Source organism: Kogia breviceps, chromosome 8 (assembly GCF_026419965.1).
Source record: "Kogia breviceps isolate mKogBre1 chromosome 8, mKogBre1 haplotype 1, whole genome shotgun sequence".
NCBI classification, from domain to species: Eukaryota; Metazoa; Chordata; class Mammalia; order Artiodactyla; family Physeteridae; genus Kogia; species Kogia breviceps.
This window is the reverse complement of record NC_081317.1, coordinates 93,453,281-93,465,859: the sequence shown is the minus strand read 5'-3', so window position 1 is coordinate 93,465,859 and position 12,579 is coordinate 93,453,281. Positions and strand designations below refer to the sequence as shown.

Here is a 12,579-nt window from a genome sequence, read left to right as displayed (position 1 = left end):
GCAGGAAAAACAATTTTATTAGTGTTAGCTGCTGACAATGAAAATCATCTCGGATTGTTCTGAAGCAAGTCTCAGGAGACACCCAAGTCTGAATGATAAAATCATATCTGAAATTACCAGGTCAACATATCATACCTTGGAGGATTAGATTATCTTCACTTTTAATATCCCTTTGGGAACAATTTTCTACTTGTTCCACTCCCCTGATTATTGCTGACCTTATTAAAATAAAATCAAAATTATCTGGGATGTACTTTGCTGATATCACTATTATAAGTCAAATATCACAGAAACTGGCTTTGTTCCCCAATAGAGATGAAATCATAAAAAGCAAAAACGAGGACTTGTCCAGTTATAACATATAGGAAATAATGTTTTAATGCAAAAAAAAAAATCACTTAATCAGCTTGCAAAGTGTATTTTATTTTTAAAAGAATGGTAAACTGTCCATTTCTCACTTTTGAAAGCAAAACCGTAAAACGGGATACTAAAAACCGCTATCACATCCAAGAAAGAAAAAACAAAAAACCAAACAAACAAAAAGAATGAGATAAAAGAAGGAATATGAGAGCCATATATTTTCAATGAAAATTCCCATTAATTAGTTATTTCATAAATGACTATTTACACAGACATCAAAATAGCCATACTGTAAAAGACGTATCATAAAACTTGGGCCTGGTTATAAAATAATGTTGTATTCTTCAGAATCAGGTATAATTTTAAAATGAAACATAAAGAAATAATAAAGAATATTTTATGCTCCAAATATAAGAGAATGCTTGATTTAAAAAAAAAATTAAAAACATTTGTGCAAATGGATGTGTATTTACCACTCATTCAGAAATTACCTGAATCTATTCAACTCCAAATAGAGCAGAAAGTTGGAATTTATTTGGTAAGCCTGGGCTGCATAAAAAAAAAGAAATCCAGGTAATTTGGGATCGGTGATCTATTTTGTGTCTAAAATTCTAAATAGATTTACTTTCTATCTTTTTAAATTTTCAGCAATTCTCAACCCCCTTGTATCAGTTTTCACTCTATCACCTTTTAATTTCATTTTAAGAGATCATTTCTAAACTGCTTATACAAAATTTAAAGCCAGATACATTTTCCCTGTTTTAGCAGGTGATTTTAGTTTAAAATGCAAAATTTCCAAAACACAAACATACTTCTGAGGTTTCCACCATTTAAATTCGCAGCAGTTTGTAAGGGTAGGAAACTTGTGTTTCCCAAATGAAGCTCTCTTTCATTGAACATGAAGTAATTTAAAAAACTCTATTTCTTGCCATCGTCCTCAAGGATATCCCAGTTTCAGTGCTGGTGGCATTTTGCTTCAGGTATACGTTTTCCCAATAACCTCAAACCTTCCCCACATTTGTGTATACCTGCACAATAGTTTAAGGACAGGGAGAGATCGTTATGGTTCAATCACTGAATTCCCATCATTAACTGCACTTCATGTCACATTTTTAAAGAATTCAATTTAATGGTAGAAAGCCACTGGGTAAAACCTGCTCCCGTTCCCTTAATTAACAGATCTGTGGGGGTGGTTCTCCCTTATCCTACCCCTACCCTTTCAAGTATAGATTTGTTTTCAAGATATTGCTGCAGAAAAAGGATGCTGTTGGGGAACACTTAATTGACATTTCTAGACGAGGAATGTATTACCACTCCTGTATTTTGGTCAATTCAGGGGTGATTATATTTGTGGATTACTTGTACTTCTCTTGTTTTTCTTTCTTTTCCCCCTTTCAGCTGCCCATTTCACTGCCTTTCAGCATTTCCGCTGAAATGCTGTAAAAAGCAAATCTGCTAAAGGAATGCAGTTACTTGAAAGTAAAGCTTGAGTAGTTAAGACAGAAAAAAAAATGGCTAAACCGATGGTTCTACATTTAAAACATCATAATCCTGCATACCTCCTGTATGGCATTTAACATACTGCAAAATCTTTCCACAAGCATTTTCTCATTTATCTGCAGAAGTTAATCACATGATTTCTGTCTCCAGATCAAAAATAACTGTTGCTTGCTGGTATTTATACCAATGCACACATGTGCATTTTAAATAAATGTTTGTATTTTCATTTATAATGAACTATTCTTTTATGGCCCTTTAAAGCTTATAAAGTGCTTTCATAAATGTTTTCTCTCATTTAATACTCACAGCCTTTCTCTGAAATTTATTCACCTGATAGGGAAACTGAGGCCTGGAAGCAAGTGTCATGCCCAACATCATAAAATTGGTAGGTGACAGATCAAGGACTCCTATTTGAGTGTTCTGACTCCAATTCCAGCACGCTCCCAGATACGTCCTATTGGCCTCCCAAATCCTCATTATCCAATCAGCATCCAGCTTCTCCTCTCCCTCCACCCTGCCCAGCACTGAAGGCTAGGAAGTGATTATTGAGCATTTGGGGGTTTGCAAATGCCTGACATAATAGCCAGGGGAGTGAGGAGTGGGGAGGGTGTCACAGAATTAAGTGTCTGAAGAAGTCTGGGAGTCAGTAGCAAAAGTAGAGCTTCAAGAGAATAAGGCCTGTTCCACCTGAGCGGTGAGAAGAGCACTGAACTCAAGAGGCAGGAGAAACCAGCTGGAACTGTCCCCATGTGCAACTAAATCACCTCTCTAGACTTCAGTATCCTCCTGGGCAAAATAAGGGGGAGGCTGAAGACCCTCCCACTATAAAATTCTCCTTTGGGTCTCTGAGATAATGAAGAGTGTCCCCACTCTGTGTGGTACAGAAGTGGAGCGGAATGATGAGATCCCAGCTACTATCTTCTACAGAGCAAGCTGCCCCAAACTGCATCCACCAGCTGCCCCTGTCTATTCTGCAGCTGCAGAGCTGTGAAGAGGGCATGTACATTGAGGTCATGCAAACATGAGTTGGCATCCTGCCTCCATCTCACTCTCTGAGTGTGTGTCCAGGGGCAGTTAACCTCCCTGAGCCTCCATTTCCTCATCTATGAAACAAGGATAATTAAACATTCAAGACGCTGTTAGTAAAAATAGCTAGTGGGTGACCAAAATTCAATGTCAGTTCTGTTTGAGTCTAGAGTCCTAGCTCTTACTAGGAGGGTTAAATGAGATACAAATACGCAGGGCCTGGCACACAGACTCTATTCCCTCAGACATCCTGGATGGACAGAAGAGGAACACAGTGAGGTGTTTGCATTTTTGAGGTCACAGATCCCTTTGCGAATCTGCTGAAAGCTCTCTCCAGAAAAATAAGCAGGAGGCAACACCAAGTCAGGAAGTTCACAGGCCCCTCAAGCTCATCTGGGCGTCCTGTAATGGACGTCAAGTTAAAAAGCCCTGAGAAAGTGGGTGTGAGGGTGCTAGAAAAGGCTACTGAAATGCACAGTATAACCAGTACACCTCTCAAACCGGGAAGGGCCCGCTTAGACGCTCACTCGAGCGGGTGTCTGGGGAGGCTGGCTGCGGAGGGGAGAGGGAGCCGGAGGAGGCGAGCGCTCACCTTGAAGAAGCCCTTGCAGCCCTCGCAGGTGCGCACACCGTAGTGCTGGCAGGCGGCGTTGTCCCCGCACACGGCGCACGTGCCCTCTCCCGACGCCGAGCTCCTGTTGGGCGGTGACGGCAGGCTGGGGCTTTCGCCCAGCAGGTTGGATGAGGTGGGGGAGGCCGTGAGGCCGAGCGGCGGGAAAGCCAGCGCGGCCGCCCTCTTGGCCAGCGGCAGCCCATATGGGTGGCCCTCGAGCGCGGCTGCCTGGCTGCCCGCGGCGGCGGCAGCGGCGGCGGCGGCGGCTCCCAGTGGCAGGCTCAGCGCGGCGGCGGCCGTCGGGTCGTAGCCGAGGTGGTGGCCGCCTGCGGGGCTGGGCGCGGGCGGGTGCGGCGGCGAGGGCTTGAAGGGGAAGAGCGGGAAGCGCGCGCCTGCCACCGTGGGCACCGCCTTCATCGGCTGGTCGAGCAACGGGCCGGGTGCGATGCAGCCCTGTGCCGAGGACAGCGTGTCCTCCCACATCGCCCCCGCCTGCTGGGGGAAGCCCGGCGTGGTGGGGGTGGATGGCGGGGACTGTTTAAAGTACATGGAGGTGCTGGGCAGCACCTCGTCCTCCGGGCCGGAGGGGGGCGGAATGGATGGCTGCTGCTGGTGGTGGTGGTGGTGGTGGTGGTCATGGTGGTGATGGTGGTAGCCGTGCGCGCGGCCCTCCTCCATCTTGATCAAAGGCCGGGGCCCCGATGGCTGCATTTGGTACAGGCAGGAGGGCTTGAGTTCGTAGTTGCTCGAGTAGCCCTCCATGAAGGTACTGAAGCTGGGCAGGGACGTGGTAGCCGTGGCTGTGATCTCGGTGCTGCCGAGGTCCATGGTCAGCTTGGAGTAATCAGGATTCATGATCTCCGTGGTGTATTCCGAGCCATATGTCTGTGCTGCATAACTGGAACCTGGCGGTGAAGGGCTATATTGGGCTTGCACGCAGGGCATATCTGTAAGGGAGAGGAAAAAGGTCTCTCAGAAGCAAGTCGGCACTCTTCCTAGCTAATAGGTGCAATGGACTTGTCGCTCTCTAATGTGGGAAATAGAGAGGAAGTGACATTCTTTCAACATTCTCGTATCATAGACTTAGAGTCCTTCCTTCCTTCCTTCCTTCCTTCCTTCCTTCCTTCCTTCCTTCCTTCCTTCCTTCCTTCCTCCCTCCCTCCCTCCCTCCCTTCCTTCCTTCTTCCCCTGGGAAGAAAGTTGAATCCCTGACAAACTGCCAAAAGGGCCACAGGTTGCCAAAACCCAGCCTCCTGAGGACATCTGTGCCTACCTTCCCTCCCTTGCCCTGTCCTCCACTATATCTGTGAATTTTGATGTCTTCCCTCATAAACCCAGTCGTGTTTTTAAAAGTGGTTTTGAGCCCTAGAGATTAAATGAAGTGACCTCAGCCACAAATTGGGAGGACAAGAAGAAATCCAGTGAATGCCATGTTGGTTTCTTTGGGGTGAAAAAGACCACTGGTCCCCCAAGTCACACGCTTTAATTTGTAAACGTATGAGTTAGTAAAAGAATAAAAAAAAAAGGTGTCCTACATGAGACTTACTGGCCCAGTGACATTCTAACATTTTATGAGTGCCAGCTGAGGCCACCCACACACATTGTGGTTGCTTTCTCCCACCCTCTCCCTACTCCTCCAAGCAGGGCTAGCAGCCTGCTCAAACTGGACCCCTATTGATGTTTTCAGCCAGCTAGGTGGTGAGGTAGGAACGTAGGTCCAGGAAATGGACTCGGGGGAGTTTGCACCATCTGCAAAGAAAAAGATCAGCAGCTGCAACAAAACACCCACCAAACCTGCTCTCTGCCATATATGCTACATATGTGTGTGTGTGTGTGTGTGTGTGTATTTCTCCCCCATGCTAGGAAATAAAATATATCAGTGGCTGCTTTATAACAATAGTTTACAGTTGTCATAATAGGTTAGTTATCTACATATTTTCTTATGACAGAAGACTTAGCACCCCTAGAAAAGAAAGCAGTTTCTTAATAGGTTTAGTTTCTCTCAGCCCCCAAAGCAATGATATCTGGAGTGCTTACTATTGTTCAGAGAGGTTGAACTGGATGAGAAAGCCCTGAGAAATATATCTAGTGGATAATTTATGTAATTATTTCCCTCTCTTTATGGCTAAATATAAATAGTAAACTGGGCAGTTTCTGGTGGTTGGTTTTTCTGAGCCAAAGGAAAACCATGTGCTTAACGTGTCTTTGGAGCCTATGGTGTAAAAGGTGTGACTAATAGAAAAGTGAATACTTCACATCTCCTTTGACATCTTTCTCTTACCCACATATCCAAATCTGATTGAGTCATACATGTATGGGATGAAATCTTGACTTGTAAAAAGGTGTTGAGGGCCTGGTGGAAGAAGCAGTGATGAGGAGAGGCCAGTTCAAGCCTTTATTTTCTGAGCGCCCTACAAACACTCATTAGTTTGAAGTTAAAAGAGCACTTATCCTGCTGTCCAGTTGTTGGGGTGAAATGAAAGGCTAGTTATTTAAAAGAAAGAACACTGCCTGATGTTTCATTTGTTCTCCTCCCTTGGATTTCTCCATGAGTCTTTTCTATCATTCTTCTTTGCCAATCCCTACCTATTGCTCTTCTTTGTGTCTTTCTGAGGTTTCCAGATAGGAGATGAGCTTGCTGGGACTGAGTTCTATTTATCTGCATCTCTTTGGCCAGGCACCTGGTATCCATTTACCAAATGCATAAAGAGGTATTACAAGCCAAACCTGCAATCCTTTCTTTTGCCCAAATCAAATTTACTCCTTGGTTTTCAGCTCAAATGCTTTCTCTCTTTCCCTTTGAGCTTCAATAATCCAAATGTCTGCACCCAAATGATTTGCGTTTTATACAAACAAAAATGCTTTGCATTGTTCGAAATGATCCCATAACTTAAATGCATTAGCATTAAAAGTAGATCAAATATGAATACATTAAAATGTATAAAAGATCCAAATCTGCTGGTGTATTTGCATTTTTCTCAGGAAAAATATCTTTGAGCAATGCGATTAATTTAATCTGGCTGCTCCTCTAGGTAGCAACAGGGTGTGGTATCCAGAGGAGATTCGTGCAAGGAAGCCACCTGTGCCGTGAAATTCGCGGCCAGCAGTCACTCGCTGTCCTGGCGCTGGGCAAGTCGAGCAGCCTGCTTGCTGGGTATGTGGCTCCTCCACCCACATATCCCAGCCCGGGAAGAATAAGGGGTCGTGCCTTCAGACCTACCTGGAGGATATCTTGCGCGCTGAATGGTGGGGCTGGGGGTCTCTCCAGCAGAGGCTGAGAGTGGAGGAGGCGGGGACGTCCGGCGGGGCGAAGCGGCGGAGGTGCTGCCCGGCTCCGCTGAAGATCCAGTCTCAGGGCTGGGGCTTGCCGGGCTGCGTTCTTCCGCAGTGGGCTCTGCGGGCACCAGGAGAGAGGACAAAGGTCACAGTGAGACCACGCTGGGTCACCGCGGCCTGGACTGGGCGTTCGGCGGTGAGGGTTGAATAGATCTCTAGAAATGCATTAATTACAAAAGAATTAGAAGGGTAAGAAAGCAGTGCTTAAGGTGACCGGAGTCCCCGGGCAGCAAGCATCACAGCGCCTTGGGGGAGCCGAGGAAAGGCTGTCCGCGCTCACCGCGGTTTTGTGGTTCCCGAACCGAGGCTAAAAAAACGCGCAGCCAGTCGTCGCGCAGAAATTAATCTATCTGCCCCCACAATTGGTTCCAAGCTAACGATGTCATGAAAACCGAAAAATGGAGAACACTTGAGGAAGGAGTTCCGCCCGAATCGGAGTCTGTGAGTGTGCACGAGCGGAAAATATTTTCCAACTTCACCCGCCCCCACCCCTCAAATACAAATTTTACACGTTGCATAGGAAAGGCACGGTACGGAACGAATGCATGAATGCCCCGAGGAATTAAGAAAGTCTGCGCTTTTCATTCTAAATGCTAATGGAGCTTCGCCTCTATTAGCCGCGAGTTTCGGGGGCCAGGGGTCAAGCAAACAAAAGGACACAGTGGAAATAGGCCGGCGCTGGAAACGAGGCACAAGGCGGTTGGCGTTTGCGGCTGGTGGTGAGAGGGGAGGGAGGCCCCCTGCGCCCAGCGGGCGGTATCCCAGAGGGTGGGCGACTTCGAGGCTCGGGGCCATCCGGCGACCGGGAGTGGGGCACATTCCGGAGGGCGCCGAGAGCGGCTCTGGGGCGAGCGTCTCTGCGCAAAGCCTTAGCGAAACTTTGTAGCTAGAAGCGCATTTCGGCGGGCCTCGGGTAAGGATCCCACGGCACCAAATTCCGGCCTATAGCGCCCCCTTTGCCCGGACCCACTCGCAGCTTAAAGGATGGGAACGGGCACTCGAACCCCCCCCCCAAACTACCAAAATTCCAAGAATCTCGGGGGTGCGCGGGCCGCGGGTGTCGGATAAGTTTCGTCTCCCGCCGCCCCTGCGCCCCGGGCTTGCCTGAAAGGAAAGAGGGTATCGGAGCCCCCAGATCCGGGGAGCCCTCGACGGCCAGAAAATGGGGAATTCCCTTGCCATCCCCAACCCCAGCCCCAGCTGATACTACAGAAAGCCTGCGCTCGCCCTAGCGCAGGCAAGGGTGGATCTTCCCACGGCTGTAGCTTGCGCTTCCCGTCCCTCCCGCATCTTCAGTGGGAGTCTCTGGCAACCTCCCACCACCTCCTTCAGGTGCCCGCATTCCCTCCCTTCTCCGCGGCCTTTCAAGTGGAGTCTTTCTCCAAGGATAGGCCTATGACTGGGGTGGGCGAGGGTAGCGTCTCCCCAAGGAAGGGGCTCCCCTCGAGCGCCCGGCGTTCGCGGGGAAGAGCCACACCGCACTTCCTACAGCCGCCGAGCCGAGCGCCCCTCGGTTCTCTCCGCCCCCCCCAACCCCCCTCCCCGAAACGACCGGTTACCTAGGCAAAGCCTCAGCGCCTGGAAACACGTTGCTCCGCTCCCGCTCGCGGCCGCCGGGGCCGGGAGCACGGAGCCTAGGGGTTGTAAATTAGGAAGAAATAACTACCTCTGTCAAAGCCCCTTTCTTTTTCGTGGGCAGACGAAAGGAACACCCCCGTGTTCCCCTCCCCGTGGTGAAGTGTGTGAAGGAAACCGTGAAACGCACCATTGTGACCGGGGCTCCTCCACGGAGTTTCCAACCCTGGGGAGCGGGGGCGGAGGTTGGGCGGGGGCAGGAGGAGTGGAGAAGAGACCGACAGAAAGGGAAAGACAGAGATTCTCAGAAAGACAGAGAGAGAGGAGACAAACCGCGGGGGAGAATTGCTGCGAGCGCACGGTCCCAGGGAAGAGGGGGTGGGGTGGGGGTGGGGGGGTGCGGGGGGAGGGAGCGGGTGTGGAGGCTGCTGTGGCCTAAGGGGGTCTTTGATATTCACATTACGAGCGTCTTGCTCGGATAAGATAACTCGAATAAACTCAAACTTCATTCATTGTTCTCAGCAGCCGCGTTAGGCAGCTGTTCCTTTCCCCAGCTCAGTTGTATAAAATATTTCTCCGTCGTGGGAAAAGAAGATTCAGGATTGGATTAGCGATGAAATGACTGAAGGGCGCCCTGTACCTCTCTCCTGGCACCCTAGTGCTCTGGGATAATAGCCCGAGATTTCTGATTACCCAACTCCTTGCGGCTCTTCCCTCTGGAGAATCCGTGGGCATAATAAGTAAATGACAATCTCCAAGAACGTTCTTTGGAATGAAGGGACAAATGCTTTCTCCCTCACGACTGACCCAAGCTTCCAACAGGTTCGAGAGGTGCCTTTGGAAGTCAGGCTCCGCAGGCTGCGCCCGCCTGACCGCTCTCCTCTCACCACCGAGAACTTTCATTTCTATGAAGAGTAAAACACTACGAGCAACTTCTCCAAAAGCGCGAGTTCTGTCAGTTAAGAGTAAAACACGCCTCTCGCATACCGACTCAAGGTCCGGAGGAGAGGGACACCGTTCCCACGCGTGTCGGGGCACTGGGGTCTGCAATTACACCCGATTACCTCCGAAGAGAAAAGTGTAAACTGGCAAGTCGGCGACGCCAGGCAGACGTGCCTGGTGGAGCCCCAGGCTCATTTCAATACAATAAGCCACATTCCTACAATTACGCCCTCTTTCCTGAGATCCTCGAAGCGCCGCTGCAAACTCCGGCCGCTGCTGACCAGGCCCCTTCCCTCCCAAGCTTCCTCCCAGTCAATCATCTCGGAGTCACCATTAGGCATATTAACTTGGACCCACCGGAGCCCCTATTTTCAATCCTAGTTAAAAGGCAGGAAAATTACTGCCGTTCATCACCGGAGCTGCAACTCCCTGCCGCTGCCGCCGCCGCCGCCGCCGCCTAGAGCATCATTACCATGACAACTAGAGCTGAAATACCCTGAATTACATCGCTGGAGCTGCTACTGCACAAATCCCGGTCCTCCTCTTTGTTAGAGGCTTTTCGCCTCTTTGGGTTGGGAGAGGAATCCCACAAGCTCCAGAGGTCCCCGCAGGCCCGCTACGGGGGAAAAGTTTCAGATCAGAACCCACCGGCGACTCCGCGAGCAAAGGCTGAGCAAGAAGGCGAGGGGGGAAAACCCCACACTCAAAGTTGTCAATTTCTGAAGCTAAGCTTCCCAGCGCGCCAACTTTTTAGCAAGTCCCCCTATTAACTGAGCGAATCTCATACGTACTTGAGTGCTGTGGCGGTTCCGTCTTTAGAGCGAGTTTCTAGAAAGCTGCCCCGAAATCTGCACTGGGGGCGGCGGGGGGGACGGGAGTCACAGTTGCTGTCCCGGAAGGGCTGCGGTGTAGAAGTCCAGCGGCTCCCAGAGGCAGTGAGCTGCTGGCAGGGGATGCTGCGATCCCGATTCATGGGAGAGCGCCGCCGAGGGGTTCCGCGGGCGTCCTGGCTCGGGCCGCGACCAGGGGGTATGATGCCGCTTCTGTTCCCACCTCCACAGCCACCGCCGGCGCTGTCAGCGTTGCAAAGTGAGACCGGGAGGGGCGTCCGCCTGCCGCGCAGCGCTACACCCGCGAGGGCGCAGGGCGAGAGGGGTGTGAGCGCGCGGGAGAGAGTGGAGTGTGTGTGAGGAGCGTATGTGCGCGCGTGTGTCTGTGTGTGCGAGTGAGGGAGCGGGTGTGAGCTTGTCTGTGTGTGGGGAGCGGAGGAGGAGCAGGAGCGGGAGGGGTGGGGGGCGGGAGGCAGGAGACTCCGCTCTCCCGGCTGCGCGTTCGCTCTCTCTCTCGGCACGTCATTTATGCCACAGGAGCCCTAGCGGCCTCTCCATAGAGTGCCTGGAATGCGAGACGTCAATGTGACGCCATGGGACGCTACGTCACCCTCCTCCTCCCTCCCCTGGCCCAGCCGGTTCCGCGTGTGCGAGGGAGGGGGTGTGTGTGCATGTGTGCGCGCGCGCGTTCCCTGGCCATTTGCAGGGCAGCGCAATGGAAACTGTGCCGCGAGGCCAGTCCCGGCCCGGGGGCCTTTCAGACCCGCGCTGCCAACCCGTTTGCAACCGCGCTGCTTGCCAGGGCGCTATTCTGTAAGACGGTGCAGCGGCCCGCCCGCGGGTCAGGCGGGACCGCCCAGCTGTCAGACTCGGGTGGAGTAGAGTTGGAGGAGTGCTACTGGCGCGCCTCCGAGGCTGCCCCGAGGCAGGAAGCCAGGGCGAGGGGGTAAGAGAGAGGACAGCTCTTCCGAAAGGGAAGGCTCAGCCAGCCAGCTTCTCCGAGTGACCTGGCAGCGGGTGCAGGAGTCAGGCACCAGTCCGAAGACTCCCCGAGGTGCAGCTGCTGTCTCCCCAAGCAACAGTTCTAAAGCTGTTTACGTCTCTCTGGCTCCCTGCGCCTAGGCTAATCTCTCTCCTCCTCCCATCATTTGCTGGGTGCGTGTTTCGCACAGGGATACCGATGGCTCTGGGAAGATAAGGTTTTATTTCTTTACACTTAAAGTGTGGGTTTCCTAACTGGACTTTATAACCCAACTAAGTGCACATCCATCATCCGCGCGCGCTGCAGCAGAAACTACTTATTGTGTGTAAAACAAACACACACGTGTTGAAAAGCTGAGCGGGTCTGACTTGCAAATCACCCCGCTCCCATCAGAAATGTAACTCTCAGCTCGCACTTTCACTTTTTGACGGTTGTAGACCGGCCTACCCTCCCACCTCCCAAATTAAACATTTCGAAATCAATCAACAGGATTTATTAGTCAGTCCCTCGCTACGGGATTTGCTCTGGTCTCCTGGGACACGTGTTATGAAATGGTGAGCTGAAAGCCTGGGCGATTCTGTTAGGGAGAGCAATTTCTTCCTGGAAGTGATGAATTTAAGTGTGAATTTCTTGCTGAAAACAAAAACAAAATTTTATCAGAATTAAAGTCTCCTAGTTCCAAAGGTTGCAGCTGGGTGAAAACAACCTTTTAAAAATGATTTTTTGAGGAGGAGAAAGTATTTTAGTGAAACAATGCAGACAGACATGGTCCCCATGTGGTCCGCTTGAATCAGACGTGACATTTATGTCTTTGACATGTCACAATCTTTGCGTGTGTGTGGGGGCGGAGCACACAATTCAGAATCGAAGGTTCGAGCTACCACAAGAAACTTGGAAACAAAACTAGAATTATACATATGCTATGGGTATATTTCTTCGCCTCCACTTCCACTCAGACAGGGTGGTGTGGAGAAGACCTGGAAGGGTACAACGAAAGTTGACCTAGCGGACAGGAACAGAGCCTCTGCACTGCCACGGGTTCCAATCCAGTCTCACAAAGAAGGAGGGCGCTGCTACATTGCATCCATTCAAAAGAGGGCGGGTGGGGGTAGCAGGACCTGGAGCCGCGCGGCGCTGACGCACGCGAGGCGCGTGATTGACGCAGGCAATGTTACTAAATTCGGCGGTTGGCCGGGCCCAGCCGCCGCCGCGCGCTGCAGATAGCGGAGTAGGTTCCCCTCGGTCACCCCCGCCCCTTCTCCATTCAGAGCAGCTCTCGGCCGGGCGGGGCGGGGCGGGGCGGGGCGGGGCGGGGCCGTGGTGCGCGCGGGGCGGGGCGGGGTGGGCGGGGTGCGCGCGGGGCGGGGTGCGCGCGGCCGCCCCGGGATCCGGCCGCACCAAATATAGTCGGGCCT

The 12,579-nt window shown here is 51.2% G+C and overlaps 1 protein-coding gene across 2 annotated transcripts in view; it reads right to left on the bottom strand.

Annotated features, from left to right (window-relative positions):
- The window catches only part of NR4A3 (nuclear receptor subfamily 4 group A member 3), a 40,507-nt gene extending 29,795 nt beyond the window's left edge, over positions 1–10,712 (bottom strand). Inside the window, exons 1-3 of one of the 2 annotated variants that reach the window (XM_059071013.2) lie at positions 10,144–10,712; positions 6,720–6,893; positions 3,479–4,446 (exon numbers count right to left, since the gene is read on the bottom strand). In XM_059071013.2, coding sequence (XP_058926996.1) covers positions 3,479–4,444 — 966 coding nt within the window. In that variant the 5' untranslated portion in view covers positions 4,445–4,446; positions 6,720–6,893; positions 10,144–10,712. Of the gene's footprint in view, positions 1–3,478; positions 4,447–6,719; positions 6,991–10,143 lie in introns of both variants that reach the window. The other variant, XM_067039777.1, reaches the window with a different exon arrangement.
- Positions 10,713–12,579: the final 1,867 nt, after the last annotated feature.